Source organism: Panthera uncia, chromosome X (assembly GCF_023721935.1).
Source record: "Panthera uncia isolate 11264 chromosome X, Puncia_PCG_1.0, whole genome shotgun sequence".
NCBI lineage: Eukaryota > Metazoa > Chordata > Mammalia > Carnivora > Felidae > Panthera > Panthera uncia.
This window is the reverse complement of record NC_064817.1, coordinates 5,045,142-5,072,102: the sequence shown is the minus strand read 5'-3', so window position 1 is coordinate 5,072,102 and position 26,961 is coordinate 5,045,142. Positions and strand designations below refer to the sequence as shown.

At 44.2% G+C, this 26,961-nt stretch overlaps 1 protein-coding gene across 1 annotated transcript in view; it reads left to right on the top strand.

The window, feature by feature from the left end:
* The window catches only part of ANOS1 (anosmin 1), a 183,261-nt gene that overhangs the window by 125,498 nt on the left and 30,802 nt on the right, over positions 1-26,961 (top strand). The window contains exons 4-7 of the mRNA XM_049643358.1: positions 3,142-3,364; positions 11,467-11,651; positions 14,342-14,471; positions 25,506-25,711. Coding sequence (XP_049499315.1) covers positions 3,142-3,364; positions 11,467-11,651; positions 14,342-14,471; positions 25,506-25,711 — 744 coding nt within the window. The remainder of the gene's footprint in view (positions 1-3,141; positions 3,365-11,466; positions 11,652-14,341; positions 14,472-25,505; positions 25,712-26,961) is intronic.

The following is a 26,961-nucleotide window of genomic DNA, read 5'->3' as shown; positions in this document are numbered from 1 at the left end:
CTCACAGTTCAAGGGTATGGCGGTTGGCGCAGTGATGGTGAGAGTCACGTGAGCAGAGAGCCCACACTTTGTTATCTGAATCTCGAATCATACCCTGTTTTCATATGTGACGACGAAAGAGGCCGATGTGATCGTGCCGTAGCGCAAACTGAGTCATGGTGATATCCCAGTTAGCAAGCCGTAAACACTTGCCAGATTTAATAAAGTTATTTGTACACGGCCATTTCAGCCCATGCAGGCCAATTGACTTGGGTAACTAAATATTTTCTTTCAGTGCATGTAATGTATACGTTTTGTTGAGAGAGAAACTGGCCAGCACTCCATCATTGTTATGGATCCCTTTACATCCTTGATTCCACAGTTAGGGTTGGACTTAAATTTAGGAATTCAAAAGCCAGTGAAGGGAAACACACCTAGCAGCTAACAGAAAAATGAACTGTGAAATTAAGACAGAAAAGCCTTAAGAACTGACGAGGCTTTCAGTGTTTTACAGTTAACAAAAAATTAGCTACAAATTTATGGTACTTCTGTATTGAAACCATGGCCTTTCTTGTAGGTTTTACCCGGGAAGTTCTTCAGTTGAGACACTGTTTTGACTAATAATCATTTATTTGACATCCACGATTGTAACTTACACTTTGGGGTTATACCTTTTCTAGCCAATGCTTCCAGTTTTCCCACTTTTGTCAGAGTCTGAACTCTTCCATCATATTTAATGGTCATACAGCATTGACACCTGAAAGTACATTAGATTTATGCTATCAGAAAGACCACGTGTCTGTGAGAGAGCGCTCGTATCTGATACCACACATGTCCTCACAGTATGCATACATTTCTCGCTCTTAGGTAAATTTTTTTTAATTGTGGTAAAATACACATAATGTAGCGTTTGCCGTCATAACTCGTACGCAGATTTTTTTTTAATTTTATTTTGAGAGAGAGAAACAGGGAGAGAGAGAGAAGGAGCAGGGGAGGGGCAGAGAGAGAGGGAGAGGAAGAATCCCAAGCAGACCCCATGCCAAGTGCAGAGCCCGACGTAGGGCTCAATTCCATGAACTGTGAGATGGTGACCTGAGCCAAAGTCAAGAGCCGGACGCTTAACCGAGGGAGCCACCCAGGCGCCCCAGGCAGGTTGTGAAGGCACCATCGGGGGAAGGAGAGGAGAAGCAGCATGGAGGACTGCCCTGGGGTTGGAGTTTTCCTGGGTGACTGGGATGGGTCCTGGTGCTGGAGTTACCATGTTTGTGGTTTCCAATGACATTTCAGTCACCATCAACATGAGGAGTAAACTGGCTATAATTAACTCCCTTTTTGGAAGCAAGGTAAAGACGTGGGTGTCGCTAGCTGCGTAGAGGGTCAAACTCGGTCATCAGTGAGGAGCAGTGGTCAGCATGCTGGCAGGTGTTTCCCAGCATGTGGTAGAGACTCGTGTTCAGTCACTGAGAAGCAACTGGTAACACATGGTAGGTCTTACCAGGTGGTGGGCAGCGTTATCAGGAGATGCCCAGATGTTGCCAGGTAGCGGTGAGCCCTATGCAGTCATCGGTGAGGCCAGTGTTGACTCCTCCACCAGAAGTGTTGCCGGGTGCCATTCAGGGGTCCCCAGGTGCTACCAGTCATGAGTAATGGCTAGTCAGCAGTGTGGAACAGCACCTACCACATGGTGTTCACGTTGCACCCCGGTTCGTGGTCACCAGTGCCACCACATGTAATTCTGCTGTCGCTGACTCCTATTTGATATCAAACAGTAAACAGAGAACCTTCCTTGGTGGTCTCCTACCTCCAGGAGGAAGGCTCTGAGTGGAGCCCCTCTCTGACACTGCTGTTGGCATTGCTTAGGGCTGACTGAGCACAGCCTCACCAGAGTTCAAGCCCGTGCAGGTGAACACTTCATGCACACGGAGGGGACAGTTCCAGACAGTTCCCCTCCTGGCGGGGTGCCTGCGGTTTGCCACATGTCACTCAGTGCCCCAGTTCTTGGCAGAGGGTGGGTGTGGGAGTGCCATCCCCACTGCCTGGAAGCCTGGCTCACAAAACCTTCTTTAGCAACAACATGGCACCCTTACAAAGGGGATGGATGGAGGGCTGGGACTTTACCTGGCTGGACAGGTGCATTGCAGCTGACAATGGGTTTAGGGGACTGGTTGGGGTTAGGGTAGCTATCTTGGCAACCAGCCATCAAAGCAAAAGGAGCATCACCAAATGCTGTCCTGAACCATTTTTCCTAAGGAAAAAGACACATTTGATAAGTGACCCTTTCCACTACTCACACTGTTTCCATAATGCGACTGACTCTCTAAACAAGTCAAGGAATACCTGTTCTCTCTAGTGTTTCATTGATTGTGGGCTCAACTGAAATATCATCAGCCATATGCTATCCAGAACCTGACTGTGTCACAGGTAACAACGATTCACATTCGTTTTCTGCAGAATTTATTGACAATTCCATATTGATAAGAGGTCCCATGTGCACATTAACTCTAGAAGCTGGATATTATTAAAATATGTTCAATTAACTGAGACTTAGACTACTATTTGATAAGCTATCACTAAATGTGTTCACTGATGTGAGGGTTGTAAATGTTCCGTAGGGCTACAGCGAACACATCTTGATTACTATTGACCATGCAAAAACTAAATGACTCATTAGAGAATGAAAATATGTGTACAGTGGTCCAAAAGAGCCCCTCAAATGGTACTAACATCCTTTATGAATATTTGTAATCAATTATTTGACAACCACATTTAACTCACAATGTAATACTTTGTGAATGTGTGTTTGTATAATTCATGTGTATCTGGAAAGGTAGAATTCAAGGGTTGGGTTCCTTTTAGAAATTAACATACAGTAGTATGGGTTTGGGGGGAAAAGAAAACAAATCTATTTATTTTGTAAAATATTCCAGGGAAATTTTGACCAAGTAAGAATTTTTTTACCTTCCTTTCTGATGTTTTGGAAATCAAGCGTCCTGAGTCTGTCATAAGAGAAGTTCTCTTTTAAGGGCACCAGGTTGCCTCTGTCGGTAAGAGCGTGTGACTCTTGACCTTGGGGTTGTAAGTTCAAGACCCACGTCGAGTGCAAAGATGACTTAAGAATTTTACATCTTAAAAATAAGAGAATGGTTCTTCTTCTCTCTTTAGCCTCTGTTCCCCAAGAAGAACTACGAATGCCTGACGAGCTGTGAGTTCCTCAAGTACATCCTAGCGGTGAAGCAGGGGGACTGCCCGGCCCCCGAGAAAGCAAGCGGATTTGCCGCCGCCTGTGTGGAAAGTTGTGAAGCTGACAACGAGTGCTCTGGGGTTAAGAAATGTTGTTCCAATGGGTGCGGACACACCTGCCAGGTGCCCAAGACGCTGTACAAAGGTAATGAGCAGAGCACCCACTGTGAAGGGACCCTCACAGTGGGGTTGTGTGTGCATGGGGAAGGGTGTCAGTCAAAGATGGCCCCACGGGGGGTGCCCAGGGGGCACAGTCGGTTGAGTGCCTGACTCTTGGTTTCGACTCTGGTCATGATCTCACAGTTGGTGAGTTCAAGCCCCACATCAGGCTCTCTCTGCCCTCCCCCACTCACTCACTCTTTCTCTCAAAAACGAAAACCAAAAACAAAGATGGCACCATTGTAAGAGAAGAAAAATGGTTAGAAAGTGTACTTTGTGCCACAAACATCTGAAAATACCACTGGATCGTATAGATCAGCCACAGCGCACACATTCTGGGGCAGAGCAAATCATCCTTATCACATTTAACATTTCAGGAGGACAACATCACTTCAGGAACTTTCTCGTACTCTTCTCCAGTAAGAATAAATCAATTCGGCTGCCCTGGGTACATTGGAGTAAATGGATTTCAATCCTTGGAAAATGGGCTGGGGGTGGGGCACCCTCGAGAAATGCATAACCAACGCACCAGTATTGTGGATTTCCTGTTGGCATAATCCAAGAACACAAATGTCATTGTGTGGACGGTCACTATTTTGAGTCGTGTCTTGAGAACCAGGGGAAGGAAGAGCTATCTTCCAGAGATGGGGAGTCAGTTCATCAAACCATTTATATATATAAATATTATTATTAATATTATTATTATAAGTAGAGAGAATAATCTTTGATTTTCCTCTCTTTCACACCAACTATTTATTATTTCCAAATATAGGTCAGTTATTTTTAAACCGCATGAAACACTATCGCCAGCAATATGCCCGTTTTGAATTATGTGCTGGCTGGCGAACTATTTTCAGAAGTCCGCTCTTACATCACTCTCATCTCCCAGGACTTATGTCCCTGCCCCGGTCTCCTCTGGCCCACACTGAGAATTACTCCAGTCTGAAACCTGTGTAATCCATCCGGCTTTTCTTTTCTTACTGCACACCCCCCCCTTTCTTTTTTCCATAGGATCTTTGGAAAACTGGCATAAATACCTGTCTCAAATTCAAAATAATTGCCGCTTTCCCCTTCTTACTGGGTGACGTTTCTTTAATAGATTTAAAGTTTTATTGTTTTCATGCCTCTCATTGTAAACTACATAAAATCGCTTTTGCAAAACCGAACACCATTTAATTTTTCTAAAGTCTGTTATTATGAAACCTTCTCTGTTATTATAGATCATTTGCTATTTAAGTATTAGCATTTACCACAAAAATAGCATGCTTTTATAATGATTGTTGAAAACCCATTTGTAAAACCCTTAGTGTTTTTAAAGTAGGGTGTTTTAAAGAGGCATTATATGTTAAAATATGCTTTTTATTTAAAAAGCATTGAAGAGTCAGTGTGAATTTCAAATATGCCTGGTTCACCAAGAATAAAGGAAATAGTCTGTGAAGGGCCAGCATAAAATGATTAATTATTAAAAGAGACTTTTGTAATTTAAACCTATGCTTAACTCTCTCTCTCTCTCTCTCTCTCTCTCTCTCTGTCTCTCTCACAAAAACATAAACATTAAGAAAAAAACTTTTTAAAGGGGCGCCTGGGTGGGTCAGGTCATGATGTCGCAGTTTGTGAGTTCAAGTGCCATGTCAGGCTCTGTGCTGACAGCTCAGAGCCTGGAGCCTGCTTTGGATTCTGTGTCTCCCCTTCTCTCTCTGCCCCTCCCCTGCTTGCACTCTGTCTCTTTCTCTCTCTAAAAAAATAAATAAACATTAAAAAATTAAAAAAAAAATTAAACCTATGCTTAACTAAATATGATGGACTTTTAAAAGAAGTGTTGAAGTCTCTCCCCTTCTATGAAGTAGCTCTTGGCTTTTTATGGAGACGGGCAGTTCATGCAGAACTCATTAGAAATAGGATGAACAGTGTCTTGACCTGATGATGACTTTTGCCCAATGAGACTGGGATTATACTACTGTTTTTTTGAGCACACACATAGCTGCAGGTAACTATTTTCCCCTACGCTCTGTTGGGCAGTCCCTGAAGGCGGGCTGGTTTCCATGTCGGGGGCGTCTGACCATGGCAGTGAGGGTGCAACCTGTGCAAGTCGGAGGGGCCCCACACAGCCGGCCAGAATGCGTCCCGCCACAGCCTTGGCTGATTAGCCACCCGAAGCATGTAATCATGGTCCTGACGGAGTCACACCAAGGAGCGTGGTGGGGCTGATGGCTCCCTATCTCCCAGGTAGAGGGACCCAGCGCTTGGCTGTGCAAGGAAAGAAAGACCTGCTACCCAGCCAGACATCCCGCACCCAAATCCCCCTGGGCTCATCTGCGGGGGACCAGCCCCCACCATCCTTCTGGCCTGCACGTTGCCTTCTTATTGTCCTGAACCAGCCACGAGTCAGAAGCTTGCCCTCTGCTCGCTGCTCAGGCTGGGTCTGTGCCGTCTCTTTCCTTAGGAAGAGGGCACCCATCTTCTGATGGTGAGACGGGCTGGTCCTGACCCCAGTCCGCAGGTGCTGACACTGAGCTTGCAAGCTGGTTCTCAGACGACTTGGTATTCGGTGGCGGGAATACATCTGCCCCCTGGTTCCCAGCTGGGCCAGCTCTCCTGGTATTTTCACTTGGAGTCTGTCCAACTACCACAGCAGGGCCTGAAACACAGTATTCATACACGGTACTGGCAATTCCACTGTATTATACAGTGTAGGTCAGTTAAATGATGTATCAATATCAGATATATTTTTTAACATTTTTTAACGTTTATTTATCTTAGAGAGACAGAGACAGAGTGCAAGTGGGGAAGGGGTAGAGAGAGAGGGAGACACAGAATCCGAAGCAGGTTCCAGGCTCCGAGCTGTCAGCCCAGAGCCCAACGTGGGGCTCGCACTCAAAAACCGCGAGATCATGACCTGAGCCAAAGTCAGACGCTTAACTGACTAAGCCACCCAGGTGCCCCCCAATATCAAATATTTTAATAAAAGCACTGATCTGTCAGTTGTTGGGGTATAACATCAGGTCCTGTAGTTTCTTATCAGAGTACTCATGCACATAACGCTCACTTGTGGACAAATAATCATCTCAACTTTTGCAGTAAATTGATACGTACTGGCCTCTACTGTATTTTTCCTTTCATGAAAGCTTATTGGGTTAGTAAAATTTTCTTAAAGTACAGAAATACATACAAATGTTCTGTTCAGCCTCCCGTGTTTGGGGTAGGGAAGAAGGGGACTTCCTAGATTCTATAGCTTCCAAACCTGATGATGCTCTTAAAATCAATGCATGTTTTGAAAAGATGGTCAACAAACTGCATTCTATTTGAGCGTTTAATTTGGCTTATGCTGTAGGAATTGTCCTAAGCCGTTGTCTCTGACTAACTTGACCTTATAGACTTGTGTTAGAGTTTAAAATAAAGCAGGACAACAGACAGCTTTTCCTTCTCCCTTCAAATAACATTGTTAGCCACACCCCGGGATGCTTGCAAACGTTAACGCAGGTAAATGCCCCCTGAGCAGCCAGTACCCTGCAGTGCAAACCAGAGCATGGTCTCAGTTGAAAAGGCTGATTCTCCACAGGTAAAACATCAACGCTTGCACATCGGGCACTTGTGACTCCCCCCCATCCTTGTCTGTTTTAAGTCTGATTTATAGCTGACCTACACTCTCCTCCCTCCAGAAGGTGATATAATTTTTTATTTTACTGCCCAAACTGGTGCTTCTGACTCACATCTCTGGCACTCATTTGGATAGGGAAGGTGAGAACCTGAAATTGTTGTCCAAATGTAAAGACTGAGATCAATTTGTGGCTCTCCGTGATCTCTGTTTTCTCTTTACCATGCGCAAACCAACATTAATCATGTATCGCTTTGTTTCCAGAAAGATCTGATGATGGTGTTGACTTAATATCTCCATGAATGTCTTCATATTTGAAATATTTAAAGCTCAGCTCTTTAGAGATGGTCTAATAACACTTTTCACAAATCCATTTTTTAGCATTTTGAATACAGTGACCCGATTCCTGGATGTGATATGAACACAAATTGCCTGAGTACTGATTAGCTCTGTGAGAGATAATGGGTAGTGGCTAATTATTGAATCGTTGGAACACTGTATCTTGCTACATTTTCATAACATTTAGACTCATGATAGAAACATTTTTACAGGAGTAATCAGATCTCGTGATTTACAACTGCCGACTGTGATCATTGAGTTTTCTGTCATTCTATTTGCAAAGTTTTTTACATCATTGGGTTTCACTGAAATACTTGTCACGCTTTAAAGAAAATGCACCTGTAATGTCCCATACGGTGGGATGTTATAGGATAACATGTTTGACAGAACAGCATAGATTTCAGGGGACTAGGTTGTTCAAAACTAAAGAAGAAAAATCCTAGTCATTTACGTAATAAAGGACATACGGAGAAGGCATACCTGGTGCACATCTGGTTGTGCAGCATGGATGCTGGCTAAGCTACCTAGGACTCTTCAGAAGGCCGGGCTGTGGGGGCTGGGTGTCTCGGGGCTGGGGGGGCCGAGGGGCTGAGCCCCATCTGCACACAATTACAGCCGAGTCCTGGAGCTCCTTCCAATCAAGGGAGCCAGCTGACCCTAATGCAAAGCAGATGGGCTGTTTCTCCACATGCAAATCGCAAGATTGTTGTACGTAATAATTAAAGAGATTGTTAAATGAAGAAATGGGAACTGACATCACTCTGATGCTCATTATGTTCGATTAAGGCTCTTGGTCGTTGAATGATATTCAAGATTAAAACCAGCTAGCAAGGGGATTGTTATGCTTGCGTTTGCTGCTGATGAGTTCAGGTAACTTCAGCGGCCGGAGTATTTACCGGAGGTGCATTTATGCTGGAGCATTACGCATAGGAGGGCCAAGGAGAAACTTGGATGGGGAGTCTCAGAGAATGTGCTTTATGAGTGTAAAGAACTCCCCAGTCCTCTTCTCTTTACTCAGCACAAAGAAACCGCATGAATCCTGAAATGTCCTCAGAGGCCACCCCCTCCTTGCCCATGTGCGTACCCCCCCTGGCAGAAAGGGTGCCTAGTACCCTGCCTGCAGCGCAAACACGATGCAATCATTTTGTCGAGATTTGATCTCAATCTTTAGAGAAGCTACTTTGGGATTAAAACTCATCCACAACGAACTTTCAGATTTTCCAGCATATCAGCAATGGTTAGGAATCGGTCTTTTCTTTTTAACTGGGAAAGTTATGTCAATGCAATAAAACAATTCCATTTTGTAAACTTACCAACATAGTTTTGTTACTGTTTAGCATTTACTTTTCATAAGAGTAAGCAAATACCTGTGCTAAGTTTTCTTCCTTCTGCTGAGTGCCCTCCGGCAGCGAGGGGGTTGCCCATTGGTGTCAAGATGGCATTCCTGTATCCTCTTAATTTCTGCTGACAGGGGGTTAGGCTGTTCCTTCAGCACACATTTCCTGAGCATTTGCTGTGACAGAATGTGCTCTCCTGAGCCATGATGAGGTGTGGGAATGAAGGAGAAGGTGAACATCGTCAAATGACCTGGCTGCAGTAAGAGGCAGTTAAGTGCACGTGTTGACTGTTGCAGGCTAAGCTTCGGAGAGAGAGCAGAGAATGGGACCTTTATTTCCAATGGGGAGGTTTAGGGTAGGTCGCTCTGAGGGGCGGCATTCAGACTGAGCCCAGGAGTATTCACGTGTCCATGGTCAGAAAATAGGAAAGACAATCCAGACTGAAAAAATCCGTATAAACGCGTCGTGGTGGTAGGAAGCAGCTGACAGTGTGTTTCTAGAGAAGCTGGGTGTAAAGGTAGGTTGTGTGACCAATATGTAAAATGTACCAAGAGACAAACAGATCACTGGTGGTAGATGATAAAGACGCATGGCGTGACGTGATGTTGAGAAGTTTCCCTTCGTTCCGCAGAAAATAAGATGTGATTGAATAGTCTGAGAAGGTGGAGGGGACAATCTGTCCCGTGCTCTAGGAAAATCATAGCCACAAAACACTGTGAAGGGGGAACTAAAAAGATGGGCTTGTGGGACATGGGACGGGACGTTGTTAGGAAGGTCCAGACAGGAGATAGAGGGCCTAAGAAAGGGTGGTCACCGTGGAAACAGGATGATTGGGGAATTCCTGAAATTATACTCTGCAGTCAAACCACGAGGTGTTGGTAGGTCCAAGAGCAAGTCGAGAGGTCCCTTAGCGATCCAAAAGAATAGAGTTGCCATGCACATACCATCAGGAGTGGGGACATCCTCAGGAGGGGCATTTGAGTTGGGACTCGTGCAAAGAAATTCATCTGGCCAGCAGGTGGACAGTGGGACCTGCAGCCCTAAATCAGGGTACAGAATCGAGAGTCACATACTTAGCAGAAATACTCTAGGCGTGAAAGCGAATGTGACTCTCAATGTAAGGTTGTGCACCGAAAACAAAAGTTTATGACCTGAACCTGAATAAACCCTCACACGATGGCAGAACAGGAGACAAATTCCACCCCAGCCAGCAACATCAGGGACATTCAAATCAGAATCTTTAGGGGATATGCAGAGCTATGAAAAGTGCCTCCTTTCTCTACTTTTCTCAGTAGCTCTTCCTCATTCAAAATGCGGCAAGAAGCAGAAAACTCAGAGAGAAACCTGAGATCAGGTCATCACTGTAGGCAACTTCATCTTCCTCAGACTTGACTACTTTATGTTCAAAATGGAGGTAATTAACCCTTCCCCCACAGCACAGACCCACAGTGAAGATCACTTGAGACACCAGCATTGTAGTAAAGGGACAAGGGATGCACATAACCCATCAGCAAAGCAAAACGGAGACTGCAGTGGGCATGGGGAATGTTTTCTAGAAAGTATTTTGTACAACTCATTGACCTTTGACTGGATATATTTGGTGCTGTTTAAAAATTACCCAACTCCACCCACCTCAATGTTTAAGGACTTTAAAGTGTCCCCAAACAAGACGCAGCATAAATTAAAGGTCAACGTGAAATCAGAGTTGATATTCAGTAACGTCACTAACAGGCATTAGGTATTATCTACGTTTCGTAGTTGCACATTTTTCAGTTTCCTCTCTGTTTAAAATGAAGAAGTGGAAAAATAAATAGAGCATTATCAAATAACGTTTTCAAACGAGTTGTCAACGTGTTAGGCAAATGCTCATTCTCAAGAGAAAATGATCTTAATGGCATGTGAAGTTCTAGGTTGTCATGGCGTTGAACATCGTGGTGCCATGGACTCTACCTAATCCAATTAGTCTTACACATCCTATGAGTACATAATCTTATTTTAAACTTCCCTTTCCATAATGGCTACCATTTGGAACTATGGTTCTTAAATCTGTCCGTCGCCAGACCACTTGAATGCACCATGGGGAGAAAAAAGAAATCAGAATGATGAACTACTTTAAAATGAGCCACCTGTGAGGGACTTTTGAAGCAAGGCGGTCACTCGTGCCAAAACCAAACATTATAAATTCATCATTTTTCAATTTTAAGCCATAAGTCTATAGGAGGGAGCCCAGCAATCAATTGGGGAATGCTAAGGACCCATGCTTTGGAAATCATTCTTGTAATGTTTGACCACATGAGAGCATTTTAGGCTTGCAATTTTTTTCCTTAGAAGGCAAACATTCTGAGATGGAAAGGCAAGTAGACCGGGGAACCACGTTGTGATGACTTTAGACTGTATCAGCAGAAACAGAGCATGTTGGATGGGAACAGTGTCTTCAAACTCTTCACGACCATGGCATCACATGAATTCTTGTTAACCGCGTGTGATGCCACTCGGTAACATGGCTTATTCAGAAGAACGCACATAAAAGAATTGCTCTCAAGATGCCTGGGTGAAAAATGCTTGTTCAGAATCAGGAACCAGTTTAGAGTCTCTTTTAAAAAAAGGGAAAGCTAAAAGAAAAGGAGGTAATTCTCCTGAAATGTGGTGGGCTGACCTCAGTGTGAGAAGCTCTCAAATGTGAAACCGTGATAAGGAGAAGCCACTTTCCTGGAAGGAAGTGAGGATCTGTTGTCATTACACGAGATTTGTCTTTTCTAAAGGTTTTCTTCCTCAGCTTTACCTCTGATCATTTTAATTGCCATGGTCCTGTTTTAGGTGTCCCCCTGAAGCCCAGAAAAGAGTTAAGATTCACAGAACTGCAGTCTGGACAGCTGGAGATTAAGTGGTCCTCGAAATTCAATATTTCCATTGAGCCTGTGATCTACGTGGTGCAAAGAAGATGGAATTATGGAATCCATCCTAGTGAAGACGATGCCACACACTGGCAGACGGTAGCCCAGGTCAGTGCTTCCTGCGCCCTACCCCTCCCCGCCTTGAGGCAATGTCGACCACATACCTGCAGGCAGAAAATTAACTTGCTGGGGCCCCTGGGTGGCTCTGTCGGTTATGCGTCCGACTTCAGCTCAGGTCATGATCTCATGGTTTGCATGTTCGAGCCCAGTGTTGAGCTATAGGCTGACAGCAGGGAGCCTGGAGCCTGCTTCAGATTCTGTGTCTCCCTCTCTCTCTGCCCCTCCCCTGCTCACACTCTGTCTCTCTCTTCCTCTCTCTCAAAAATGAACCAACATTAAAAAAAGAAAATTAACTTGCTGTGCCCCAGCCAGAGTAGCCTGACTGCCAAAATAACTCACTCAGACGCGGACATAATAACGTGTGTGTACGGAAGACAGGACGAGTCCACAGATATAAGCCGGTACAACTAGCAACTTGACTATTGGCCTACTTTGCTCAAAATACATGTGCAGTGGAGATAACTCTCTAATCTGAGTGTTCACATTTACTTCCTCCAAGAACTGCATTTCCTTGAGATAAACTTAACACCGGCCAGAGTCAAAGAAACATGACACTACTAGGACTAGTTCACGGGACATTGGACCATCTACACAACTCCTGTTTCCCCTGCATTTCAAGCCTTCCTTCTACACAAGGACTTGAGTAGCATGGAGGAAGATTCCTATCGCAAAAGTCCTTAGTGGGAAGTAGCCGTCAGCTCCTAAATCTTTGCTAAGTGCTTCCTCCGTCCCGCTCAGCTTACACACTGATACCCCACCTGCATGGAGTACGCTTGGGGTTTATCTTGACCCGTGCTGCTTCCTTTTCTGTCTCGCTGATGAGAAAAGCAAAATATTTTCTTTCTTTTTAAGAGCTGCTAAATGGACTGCCAGCTGCAAGAAAACTACACGGTTCTAGAAAATGAACAGATTCTCAGTGTGAACCTGCCTCATGTCCTCAGCAGCTGAAATGCCTTCTCCACATGTGTCTGGAGGCACAGATTCTGACCTTAAGTGGATCGGGTCATTTTTCTCCAAGGACCCGATTCCCGTTATTGTTTCCAGTAGATGCAGAATCAGTTTCAGGGTGCAAGTGTTTGGAGGAGGAATTTGGTTCTTTTCTAATAGTATCTCAAAGAGGATAAACACTAAAATAATTTAGACAGTCCTAAATAAATGAACAAATGAGTGGGGAAAATGCCTGCTCAAATAAATTTAGGAATTGTTTCATTCCTATTTTCTTAAAAATTTTTTTTTGCTTTACTAAAACATAAAGGTGTTTGGCATACAGCCAACATACATGATATGTTCCTTAATGGGACAATCTCACTTGTAAATTTTACGAATTATTTAAAGATTTATGAGAGTAATGGACAAGAAGATCATGTCTCTTATTCCTTTTTTGAAGAGAGGGAAGATCTTGAATAATAATAATAAATTTTATAAATGTATATAATATTTTATATTACAATTCTATTTATATTAATATATAATAAATAGTAATGTAATTATTACTATTATTATTATTAACTAGTTCACATCTTTCTTTCTCTTCCTTCCACCCTGCCTTCTTTGTCTGCTAAATGCTATGGGGAACGTGCTGGCTTCAGGTTTTTAAACTAAAAGTTAAACGTAAATGGTGATATCTGTGGAAGGGTCACCTCACAGTTTGCTAAATGAGGTAGAAAGCCACACGTGAGAGTTCATAGCTTTCCCTTGGTCTCGGAAATGTCTCTCTTCCCTTAGATATTAAAGTAAATGTGACACACCTTTGCAAGAAGTTATTGTGGACCCGGGCTAAGGAGGTTTCAGTTCAATCCCACTTGCCCACTTTCACGCACTGAGCGCACACTGGGTTTGGCACTGGGCAACTCACTGGGTCAGTGAGGCCCCGCATGTGGGGATTTGGCTCTTGAAGTCAGTGCAGGGGTCCGCAGGTCCCCCCCACAGATTGTCGGGAAAGCGGGTATGGTTCCCCTCAGCCTGATGAGGTGGGAGGTTAATTGCAGTCTTGTGACTCCAGCAGGAGATGCAGCCAAACCCGGGCACCTTTACCACTGCCCACTTTTTTTCCTTTGGACATTTTATTGGACAGAGAGATATCAACACGCCTCACCCTTGAGAAGCACGACCGGGTCCTTGTAGATCATACATGATTTACTCAAATAGGGAAAAAAGGCTCGGGTTGCAACATACTTCCGGAAATTGTTAGCGCTCTTTAAAGCGCGTGAGTCTCCATCCGACTCCCAAGATTCTATTTGGCAAGCAAGTTAAAGAGGCATTTTTCTTCTATAATTGAAAGATGATTTCATTTTCTTGCCTATAATGTAATGATTAGCTCATGTATATATTCGCTCATATGTATAACTTAGCGATTAAAACCCTCATGGGTTTAACGCTGTATTTAGTCACCAGACTTAAGGAGCTCAGCCATGTTCATATGGTTTTGACTCCAGAGATCTTTAACTCTTTGGGGTGAAATACCTATGAATGGAATTAAACACCTGAAACGCCCTAGAAATTCCTTGACCCCTGATAGCTCTTCTCATAACTGAGCATGGTCCCCACACTTAGGCACAAGGGCACAGGGATGTCAAGGCAGCATGGCGTTGGCTGATGAGGTGGTGCACTTTTACGACAGACCCAGTTGACATGTCTGGGTAAAAGGGTTCTCTGTGCTCTGTAACATCTCCCCCCAGACCACAGATGAGCGGGTCCAGCTGACTGACATACGACCCAGCAGGTGGTACCAGTTCCGGGTGGCAGGTGTCAACGTGCATGGGACCCGAGGCTTCACCGCCCCCAGCAAACACTTCCGCTCTTCCAAAGGTCAGTCTCACTTTCCTGACCCCTCTCTCCCCTCCCCCTCCCAGCATACCTGGGATGCACATCCCTCGTGTCCCCATGTTCCTATTCACAGCTGCTCAGCAGGTGGCTTTGCTGTTGTTGGCGAAAAGGACCAGATGTGTTTGAAGGCAGCGTGTGAATATACTATTAAGACCGTCATTGGGCTTTATACCTTCCAAACATCGCACAAGATAATCTAGTGGGGTTTTCTCAACTTCGAACTGGTGGTTTTCCATTATCAACTTGTGTTGAGTCTTAGCCTCGAGATTTTCTGTGTCAGTCACCAGTGAATTAATTTTTGGAGGGGAGGGTTTAGTTTGAGCTACTTTAGACTGTGTGGCTTTTCTTGAAACGGTTGTCATATTGAATGTGAGTTAATCTCTTTTATTTCATCACACCCAGAATCTAAACCCCGAGTCACCCCGAGTCATCTACTCACAGTCACCGTATTGTAGTTGAAGGACATACCCGGGTTAGATACGAGTGTTCCCTCCATCTGTATTCCCCCAGTCGTGTTTAGATGGCTGTGCACCTCCAGCGTTCATGATACGTGTGTTATAAAACCTCATCTCAGAGCCGGGCTGGTCGGCTTGTTCACCTACTAACCAGTCGCTCTCGTCCTACGTGGAAGCGAATTCAGATTTATTTTAAACAAAACGCTTTGTGATATTAATGCATAACAGAAGGCTTATGACATCAGTCCTACGTATGTTACGGGAGGGTTTGAACGGGCTGCTCTGACTTGCGACTTCTGCTGCAGGATTGGTCTTCAGTGGAAAGCTTGCAACCGAAATAATTTCATATTTGGATCCTATTACACTGTGTGTTGTAGACTTTTAACTCTCTCTTTTTTTTGAAAAAGAACTTTTAAGAAAGGAAAAGTGCATTTTTTCCCCTCCATGGAGGCAAATACACTAAGCAAGTTTAAAAGTGGAATCACGGACATCAGACCTTGTCTTGAGGCTGTCTCCAGTTGGCCTGATGATTTAGAGAGGGAAGTGAAATAATTAATTCACAGTGGGTTCAGAGGTGAGGATCAACTTGGGTGTCATGATTCAAAGGCGAGCCAGGCACACCGTGGCCGAACTGTGTTCCCATCTGTTCTGCTGCTGCAGGTTGTCTGGTGGCTCAGGTCAGGGCTGCAAATACGTGGGCAGAAGCACTTTGCAGCCTTTGGAGACAGATGTGGAATACCTTTAGGGATGGGGCGGGATCTGGGCAGGGCTCTGTTGAGTTTCCAGGCCGGTCATGTAGCTTCCAACTGCCTAAGAGGCATCCGTTCCGAGGAAGCAGCCAGGCCATGCTGTCCCAGTATCCCTGCCGTGTGTCTGAGCACCTTAGTCGTCTAGAATCACAGCTGCATCCCTCAAGTTTAAAGGGGCTCTTGTTGAATGAGAATGCACCATGTTGGGGAAACATCACAGTCACCATTACTCTCTTCTAGTTACTCATTTTCCAAACACATCCAACCCTCAGCATCCCAGACTCCAGTTATTGCAAACCAAAAATGTCTGTGCAGAGTTCATAGTAGATCCTAGTCTTTTTCCAGCAAAAATGCATCACACTACTGTGGAAATGTAATACACTGGCTAAATGGCCAAAGACATTTCCTTCCAGGACTGGTCTAAAGGATCCTTAACCATTTACAGGGTGACACCACGTCTTTCCCCACCTTACTCCAGTTTGATCAAATGTAGAAATGGGCCTCATTGGGAAAACAGTTTTTAAACCCCTTGAAATATAACTATTGCATCATTCCAATCATTCCTCTTAAGTGTACAATGGAGTGACTTGTGGTATTCACAGTGATTTGTGGGGCACTGTCTTCCCCTGTTAGAACCCCCCGGGAGCCTCCATGCTGTAGAACAAAGTTAGTTTTGCATCTTTACCTTCTCCTTGGATCACTCATGTTTCATTCCTTTTTGTATTCAACAAATATTTGTTGAGCACCTATATGTATCAGGCACTGCTCTGGGCACAGGGGATAATAAATGAACAAAAGGAAAAAAACTATCTGCTCTTGTGGAACACACACACACACATTTATTCCAGTTGGGGGTGTGAGGAAACAGTAAATAAGATTAGTAAGAAAAATACTGTTGTAAAGTAGGATAGTGATTACTGATGATAGAATAGAACTCAGGACAATACTAAGGAAGGGTATTTGGTTTTTTTTATAGTCTTAGCGAAGGCAGACAAGGGTTTTGCTGAGAAAGAGATGTGTGTGAAAGGAGATGAGAGGGGAGAGGAGGGGGAAGCAGGGATGCCGGGGGAGGCCACTTGAATGATCCTGGGCGAAGGTGATGGTACTTTGGACGAAGCCAGAAGTGAGCTGCCTGGGAAGAGTGAAGAGTGAAGCTGACAGATGTGAGAAGTTGCCAGTGAGTGATGCTGGTGGGCCACCTCAGTAAATTCTAAAAGTCACTGGCTGGCTCATTTAATGTGAGTGAGTTTTATCATATGTAAGTTAAATTCCAATAAGGTTGTTAACACAATTTTTCCCCAGTAAGATCCCCATTCTACATTTGACGAGATCGGGTAACTGAGGAAAGATGTGTCGCCGTCTTGTAAATGGTCAGGCATCCTTTGGACAAGTCCTGGAGGAAATCTTCATCCGTTGAGCGCAATTAGAATACTCCCATCATTTTGTGTTGCGACTTCACTGAAACCATATTAGAGGTGATTACGAAATCTGCACAAACACTTTAGGTTTGTGAGAGTGCAAGAACCACACAATCTAGAATGTTCCACCCAGGGAGATCTATAGCTATGGAGCATATTTGCAAAAGCAGGAAATAAAACATTTTAACACTGCCATGTTTCAAAAAATGGTACGTTTTCATTTAATAAAAGCCCATTTATTCCCGCTGTGCTCCAGAACTGAAACTATACCAGTTGTAAGTCCTCGAGTGGTTTAAAATTGCTTTGAGAAAGAATTATTGCTTCTAAAATAATAGTCTGTGCAAAGGGTAAGTAATTTCTAGTGTATTTGAGTTGGGTAGAGGGCCAGCCTTGATCACTTAAGTCTGGGTCAAGGGAAAGGCGAAGGGGGAAGGGATTTTTTCCATCTATAATAAACACATCTGAAAATAAAAGGCAAATTAAATACAGAGAGAAAAAAAAACTTGATAAAATGGGTTTCATTTAGCTTATGCTTTCTGCCTGCTATTCATTGGCCTTAATCCTGATTTTCGTGGAGAAGCCAAAATTCTTGTCATTCTCTTCTTTATGGTTATGTTTAAATACAAAATTAGTCTGTGGTTTGCCAGAATGGATTGGCTGTTAACTAAGTTAATTTCCTTTTAACTCATGTATTTTCCAATAACTTAATCTCAGCCCCTCAGAGTGATGATTTGTACAGAAAGTTCTGAGTTGTTGCTACGTTGGTAGATTGCTGTTAGCCCGTATGTCCCCCAGAAGAAATGCGTGATTATAAAATAGAGAAAATCAGTAATTTTTGCTGGCAACAGAAAGCCCAAAAGAGAGGTTGGGATAATTTCTGTATTCACTTATTTAAATCCTCTCCCACCTTTCCCCCGGTACTTAAGAAGGAAAATCGGCTTTGACGTCAAAAATGAAGATGACAAATAATTCAGTATCCTAATGCATAATGTCTCTTTCTGGTTTTTGTCTCCTTATTGGGAAACTAGGAAGGGTAATGCTTCCACGTGGAGACTTACCTTCCTCGGTCACTGCTAGGATGAAGTGCCTTTCTTTCACCCCGCTGCCACATTCTAGGGTCTACCAGAATTTTTGTGTCCTGTTGCATTGGAACAAACCACAGGAAGCACGGCGCATAGGAACAGAGGGTGCCACTGCGCCTGAGAGCTTTGAGCGCAAGTGGCTTACTTGGGAGGCCGTCCAGGGAACAAGGGGGATGGGAGGTGACGCAGGGAGGAAGAGAAGGAAGAGGGTAAGAGGCCAGTTCCCATACTGGCTGTCACTGTGGGCAACCGAACTCCTTGCTGTGGGGACTGAGTCCTCAGATGCACGCTATTCCGCGGGGACATCCGTCCACACATGGGCAGAGCTCTGGCCGCTGGTGGGGCCAGCTGAGGAGCTGGGTTCCCAAGTTAGCCATGCGTCCTGAAGCCATGAGGTGCAGGGACTGACACTGGGATGCGGGGGTCTGCAGGGCTCGGGCTCCACGGCCACGGGATTCCTGCTACAGCAGATCACGGACATGTTCTGCTGTGGTTCAAAATAAATACATTCACAGTTTCACAAAAGGAATGCCCGCGTTCCTAAAGATCCCCAGTCCCCTTCCTGTGTCAGACGGCGGCAATAACCCGAGAAAGGCGTGCTTTTCTGGCCTCGCTGTGCACCTCTCCCCTGATGGCACCCTCTCCCAATATCTGGCAGGCTCCACGGTGTGTCCGTACCAGAGCCACTCATGTCCAACCCTCAGAGGCCCCAGACGTGGCAGTGAGCCATCGGGAGGGACAGCTGTAGCTACAGAAAACCTACTTTTTGGGTTCCACACCATACGTGCTCGTCTTTTTCAGCAAATTGGTGTTTAACCTTCGCTTGATCATATTGATCCTTATTGAAGGGGCAAAAAATGGGTCAATCGCACGCTCTGTATGGGTAATGTATATTGTATATTGTTGGACACAAAATGCATGTGTGTTGCATGCCCCATATTGGAAATGTATATTGGTGAGTCCTACTACCTGGGCCAAACGTTTGCTGAATTTGGGAAGTAATGTCCCTGCCCATCCAGATGACTTCTGTGTGTCAACGTATGTAGCAAGAGAAAGAAGGAAGTCTTCAAGTTTTGTAGGTTGTACAGAGCAACATCTGAATTTTGGGTTTTTGGTTGTTTTTTTGTTTTTTGGGTTTTTTTTGCATGTTGCCGAAAGCAGGCAAACATTTGGATGTTTAAGACTGGTCAGTATCAGTTGACCATTCTGAAACAGCAAACGTTAAAGGGACGTAGAGGGAACACTGTAAAAGTCCACCCTCTGTTGCTAAGCTAATATGTCATTTTCTAGTTATTATATTCATGTCCCTCCAAATTCGAGGCTTTTCCTACACGTTTCTTGTCTGTTTTCCCGTGAGCCCAGGATACGTTGAAAAGGAAAGGATGAAGACAGTGTTGTTTTCAGAGCATACAAGTCTCACGCTGGATGTTATTCTGTGCGTACATTATGGAGTGTTAGTAAAATGAGAACAGACATCACCGATAGTAGTAAAGTGCCCCCCTACTCCTCGGGACCGGTGACTTTTTATGCTGTCCCACAGCTGATGTGTGTGTGCCATTTCCACTGGGCAAGACTCCACGTTACATGTGTCCTAGAACTATTTACTAGTTAGAGTAAATAGTTCTGCAGCTTTTCAAAGACTTAGGAGTTGTGTGTCTAGATATTCTTAATGAGGGAAGGAAAACTATCCCAACTGCTGAGTCTGGAAAGAAAAAGAAAACTGACCTATTAGAACCAACCTTCTAATTCAGGTGGAGAACTTGTGGGTAGTAATACCACTGCTTTAAAAATATCCACTTGGGGGGCATCTGGGTGGCTCAGTCAGTTAAGCGTCCGACTTTGGCTCAGGTCATGATCTCACCGTTTGTGAGTTTGAGCCCCACGTCGGGCTCTGTGCTGACAGCTCGGAGCCTGGAGCCTGTTTCAGATTCTGTGTCTCCCTCTTTCTCTCTCTGCCCCTCCCCCACTCACGTTCTGTCTCTCTTTCTCTCTCAAACATAAACATTAAAAAAATTTTAAATATCCACTTGGTCACTGTCACTTCCCTTAAGACATATTCCTGTGATGCGTTTCAGTGGGAGGTTTGGTCTTTCGGTATTATTTGAGGAAATCAAGTAGGCGATAAAATTTACATCCATTTTCTTAGAACGTATGTTGTTCCTCTTCGCGCATGAATATACATGTGTTTGTGTATATTATTTATTTATAAGGGTTGTTCTCCTTGCTGTTTGTATGCTACCCATTCACTTGTGGCATTCGTTACCCACCTAAAGTTAAAGACAGAGTGAAACATTAAACCTCTCCTTCTGAAACCCACACCTCCTTGGCTTGAAGCACCACATAAGATCGTTAATGAAAGGAACTGTTTCTGTCCAGAGCTAACATTGGCCATTCATGGCAAATGGTCAACACAGCCTGTGCTGGAAACTGTATGTAAGCAGAAGCTAGCACAGCCTTGCTATTTCAGTTATCTTTGGAAGCGTGATTCCTTTCTGCTTTCTGAAATGTTTCTGCAGGTAATTGGAGAGATCTCACAGAGGGAGTGGAAAGCAGCAGAAAGGTGGGGGAGAAGTGCCCTGATTTCAGCCCAGAGGGAGGGGTCCAAGAGCACTGGTCTCGTGATATGACTCTGACCCTCCCCCTGCACACACACACACACACTCTAGAATGTAAACTCTCCAGCCCTCCATTTCCTCATCTGTAGAATGGGAACAAAACTCCAACGTTTACTCAACAAAGCACAACCATACACTTGTAACATTAGAAATGGTGCTCGTCTCAAGTTTCAAAAAGCTAATGGTATCACTGCTTTTGAAAAGACTCTCACTCAGGGGTTGGCCATCTATGGCCTGGGGTCCAAATTTGGCTCGCTGCTCTCTTTTACAGATAAAGTTTTATTGGTACACAGCTCATGTGTTGATGTATTTTCCATGTCTGCTTTTGAGCTATAGCAGCAGAGTGAGGTAGTCACCACAGAGACTGGTGTGCAGATCCTGAAGTGTTTACTCTCTGCCCCTTCCCTGAGGACATTTGTCAGGCCCTGCACTAGGCTACTAGCACGGACACCTTCCCTGTGAAAGGGCTTTCCAAGTTTTGTGTCCAGGGACACTGGCCCATAGTTGTGGTGAGGACATATAATACGTGTAGGGATGTGGCATGTGTGGGTGTGTTTTTAGAGCCTCACCTTCCTCTTCCCTCGTTTTCATTCTCCCCACCCCCCTGCCACCATTACCTGAATGACCTTGGAGAAGTCACTTCGTCTCTCTAACCCTAAGGCCTTTACCGTTCTTTTAAAAAGCACCAACGAATAAGCTGTACAGTACCTTAGGGCTTTATTATAATAGATTGTGTGTGTATTTCTTTTTCACATGCAGACTTCCAAGCAGACATTTCTAAGTTCTAATGCAATTAAGACATCGGGCAAATGGAAAGAAGAGACTTTGTGTAATGCAGCAAAGGGAATATATTTTCCTTCGTAATGAAGGGAAGCATGTCACAAGGCAGGGGATGGCTTGACTATGGGAATTTTAGGACTGCGAGTGAAATCCTTCAGATTAGACAGATAGGACAGGCTGCCTCTCCCCTGACATCTACAGTGAACGAATGGCCATGTGAGTATCTGGCTTACAGAGGAGAATCAGGGCAATAACCAGATGCTTTCTCCAATTCCTGTTAGCTTCGTAATCGGACAGTGACTATTTTGGGGGTGTCTCATCTCGGTAACGGAAGTACACCGTCTTGATATTGTGAGTTGTCAGAAAAGGCTTCACTTTTAAGGTAAGATAAAGCACATGTTACCAATTCAAATATTTGAAAGCATTATTTCTGCATAGGTGGTTCTCATGAGTTATGTTGCACATTTCATAACGTTCCGTAAACTAGAGAGTATTTTTCTGGATTATTATGATCACATCCAAGGTGCGGGACAGTTTTCCAGGGAACTAAGTAATTATGTACCAAACGGAGCAGATTAAGACAACACAATACCTAATACTAGCAGACCTTGTTAAACTTGAATTTCTCTATTAGGAGAGGAGATGAGTTTGAGCTCTTCCTATGAACCTACAATAACTGGAGAATTCACCTGTTTTCAGCATAGAGACATTCATGCACACCTGTAATTATCCTTATGCATTAAAATTTTTTTCTTGCCTTGAAGAGATGATTAGCTTGCAAACTAGGTTCCCTCTCAGAAAAGTCGGTAGGTCCTTTTCCTAGGATACAGGTCGAATCCTACAGGAAGGGGGATTGCTTCCGGTCTCTTGTTTCAAGCCAGAAACAGCCCCTCGGTTCACTTCACTGTCTTGTTAGGACTCACTCATTCCAACTGACAGGGTTTAAAATGGAAACAGAAATACCGCCTCACAAATCGAAGTCATTCATCTATTCATCCAGCAACTGTTTGCTGAGAGCCTGATGTGTGCCAGGCACTGGCCTCCATGCTGGGAAGACAAACAGATAAAGCGGATCTGTGAACAAAACAGATAAAAAAAACAAATCTTCCCCTCATACAGCTTTCATTCTTGTGAGTGGAGGCGGACAGGACATAAAGGATGTTGTAAGTCAGTTGGTACTAAGGGCTGTGCAGAATAAGGGACGCCTGGCTGTATATTGAGGACGGGCTCCAGGGAGGCAGCCGCAACATCAGGGAGCATTGAGAGGAGGTCTTGGCAGTGATGGGGGAAGGAAGGCGTTGGCGTGGTGTGGGTGCTGGTTGTGGTGCAGATATTGTGCATATATTTTGAAGTCCGTGCTAATAGTTTGCTGAGGGGATATGAGAGCCCCAGAAGTGTCTGACTTCTAGGTTTTCAGTCTGGTTAAGTGGAAGGAGGAGTTTCTGTTTATTGAAGGGTTGGCTCCCATGGCGTGGGGACAGTTATGACGTGAGTGCTGGACACATTAGTTCTGAGTTGGCTCTGGCACCTCCAAAGGCAGCTGACTTGAAGACCACCAAATATTTGACTCTGAGTTTGGGACAGAGTCTGTGTGGAAGACATACATTTGAGAGTCAGCAGCACACAGACTTTGGGTAAAGCCGTGACTGGACGAGATCCCTAGAAAGTGTGAGCACATGAGAGAGAAGAGGTCCCTGAATTCGGGGGCCGGATGCCATCTTGTTGAGTCACGGCAGCATGGGGATGAAGTTGGGGTGGGGGGGGGATCAGGCAGAGAAGAGAATCCGGGTCCCGCAGGACCGAGGGGAAATTCAGCAGAGCCGTGTGTCAGGTAGAGAAAGTGCCTGTAACACCAGGCAGTGCTCGGTGGTGTCATAGCCACATCGATGACCCAGGTTCGGTTCCTGGGGCTCTGCTCAGCCAGCACAGCAAGGAGTCCAGGGCTTCCCACGCCCAGGGTAACTGTGACCAGTGTGTTCCAGCTTATACTGAGCTGAGTCATGTTCACACCTCTTGGCTTGTCGCAGGCGGGTGCGAGGCTTTCCAAGTTCCAGCTTGCAGGTAGGTCATCAGACTTTCATGTGTGTTTTACACAGAGAAAGATCTTTTACATAAAACATAAATACATGTTTATGTAAACGTATAAACTATCCATAGAGGTGCCCCACTCGGACTCACCGAATTAGCGTATCCCAGTATATGTCTTGGGTGCTCCCAGAAGGTTCCTAAAGTTGACAATATTAGAATCACCTCGTCAACACTGTCACGTAACATGCTTTGGATTCACCTTACCTGAAAAACAACAATGAAATATTCTCATCTTTTTATCTATCTATCTATCTATCTATCTATCACCGCAGAAGAGAGAGAATGAGAAACAGAACCCCAAGCAGGCTCTACACTCAGTGCGGAGCCTGACGAGGGACTCAATCCCATGACCCTGGGGTCATGACTTGAGCCAAAATCATGAGTTAGTCTCTCAACCAACTGAGCCACCCAGGCTCTCCTGTTCTCATTTAAAAAAATTAAGCAATCTGTGGCACCTGGGTGGTTCAGCCAGTTAAGTGTCCGACTTTGGCTCAGTTCATGATCTCAAGGTCTGTGAGTTTGAGCCCCACATTGGGCTCTATGCTGACAGCTCAGAGCCTGGAGCCTGCTTTGGATTCTCTCTCTCTCTCTCTCTCTCTCTCTCTCTCTGTCACTATGCCCCACCCCCATATGCACTCTGTCTCTGTCTCTCAAAAATAAATAAACAAAAAATTTTTAAAAATTAATCAACCAAACCTCCAGTCATTATATACCTCTAGAAAAGCAAGAGACTTAAAAAAATAATCCATGTTTCCATCGTTCCAAAACCACGAACAATCTTGACAGTAAAAACATGGCTAAATCCCCTCAGTCATCTTCATTTATATCAAGTTAGGTGTAACTTCTTGGCATTTGTGATGCACATGGCATTACCCTTCCAATTATTGACAGCATTTTTCTGGGAAAGCATCTTCAAACAAATCCATCTGTAAATCATTTGTGGTGAGTGGCATCTACACTTGTTCAGTTTGTGGCGGAGAATGAAGGAAAGGCCATCTAGCTTTGTGTGTACGTGCTTATCTTTGTATATATGTTGAAAGTGGAGATCTGTAGAGTAACCTCATCTGTCTTGTGAGAAGCGAAGAAGCTTTTGCTTTATGCGACAAGCCAGAAATGGCGAAATTACAGAAACGGTTGTTATCCGTATGTCATCCAATTTGTAATGTAGATTAAGAAAAAAATGCTTTTGGGCCGCCTGGGTGGCTCAGTCAGTTAAGTCTTTTGATTCTTGATGTGGGCTCAGGTCTTGATCTCACAGTTGGTGAGATCAAGCTTTGCATCGGCTTCTGTGTTGACAATTCAGAGCCTGCTTGGGATTCTGTCTCTCTCCTTGCCCCTCCCCTGTTCTCTCTCTCTCTCTCCCTCCCTCTCTCTCTGCCTCTGTTTTTCTCTCTCTCAAAATAAATAAATATATTTTTTAAAAAAGACAAAAATTGCTTTACTTTTGCTGACATCCCTTTGTTGCTCTTGTTTGAAGTGAGGATCAAAAGTTACAGAACCACTGAGATGAAAACAGTCATACGAGCTGCATTTCTCTCTTTCTCTTTCCAGAGTTTTCCAAGGCAGTTCTGCATTGCGGACCTACTTAATGTCAACCCACCTAAATCAAATTTTGCCATGTTTTATAAACATTTATCAATTTCAAACACAGGGAAGATGAAGCTGGGTTATAGTGATACGTAAATGCCTCCAAGGAGCCTTCTAGATTACAAATATGGCCCGTGCAGTGCTCATGCGTTGATCATGTAGTCATTAGACCTATAAGGACATGGGTTTCGTTGTCACCTGGGTACTCAAGTCCTATGGTTTGTCTTTCTCCCTGATTTCAGATCCCTCTGCACCCCCAGCGCCTGCCAACCTCCGGCTTGCCAACTCCACCGTAAACAGCGACGGCACCGTGACCGTGGCCATCGTCTGGGATCTCCCTGAGGAACCAGACATCCCCGTGCATCACTACAAGGTATTTTGGAGCTGGACAGTCAGCACCAAGTCACTTGTCCCAACAAAAAAGAAGCGGAGAAAGACTACGGATGGGGTAAGTGGGAACAAGAAGAAGGGTGTTGTACCGGAGGTCAAGGCAGCTGACCGGAAAGGTGGGCTCTGCTGAGCTGAGAGAAGGAATGGGTGAAGGAAAGGTTCCCATCCCTCTCGTTTGGGCCGAGGAAGTTCGAGGAATGGAGGGCTGTGCCAGATGCTTTTGCCTTTGACGTTTTAGGTACAAAACAGCTGCATTTAGTCCGTTGACTGACTCACATCCAAACAGCAGGCCAAACTCCTGAAAGAGAAGGAACAAAAATCATTTTTGTCTTAACTGTCCAGTCACAGAAAATGATATAATTCAAAATGTCTTTTACGTTTAGATCTTTTTTTGGGGGTGTGTTTGAGATCCTTGTAAATCAAAGAGCAAATGTTCCTGGCTTTTCTGTTGCAAGGTATTTCCATCTGTAACCTAATCAGTGGAACAGTAAACAGCTTAGAAAATGCATGTTTGACAATATATTTCTCTCATTGATTAAAAGAACTCGGAGTGGTTTATTTTCCAGATGGAAAGAAAGAAAATCTTCACTGAACCATGTTCTGAAATGAGATTCTATGATAGTGAACATTTTGCATTGTATGAAATTCTTAGTGCATAAAAAGGAGTTACCCGGTTTCCTTTTGGTACACATTCCTTTGTTGTTACAAAACTTACATAAACAACTTCCTCCTAATTTGTAAAGTTGAATTCCATAAAAAAACAAATGTTTGAAAATGTTTTAAACAAGGATAGCAGGACTTTTTTTTTTTTTTTTTTTTTTTGCGGTGAAGATTCCAATTTCTGTGCCATTTAGAATTCTAAAACACGTCTCCAAAACTCCGTATCCTTGATATTTAGCTGTGATGCCTAGTTTGTTTTTATTTTTAAGAAACTTCCTGACTGTTCCATCTTTTATTTTGAAGGAATTCACAGCAGGTGATCATTGGCAATGCATGATTATCTCATAGGGAGATCTGAAGGGATCATAGGGGTCGGAAGCAGAATATGATGTGTGAAACGCGTATGGTACCCATACACACACAAACACACCCACCATCAGTCACCAAACAGCATCACGGGTTACCAGGAAACTTTGCAATTTACTTCTATTCTTTATCAATTAAATAAATAAAACATGAACTGCAAATTTAATTGAAAGTGTTAATGGGCCAGAGTGGCCAAAATGGTAGGTCACTGTCTTACGGGTGACTTCTGTTTTTGAATCCACTGCGGGCAAGCTGTAGGTCATGTGGATCACTGAATTCTCC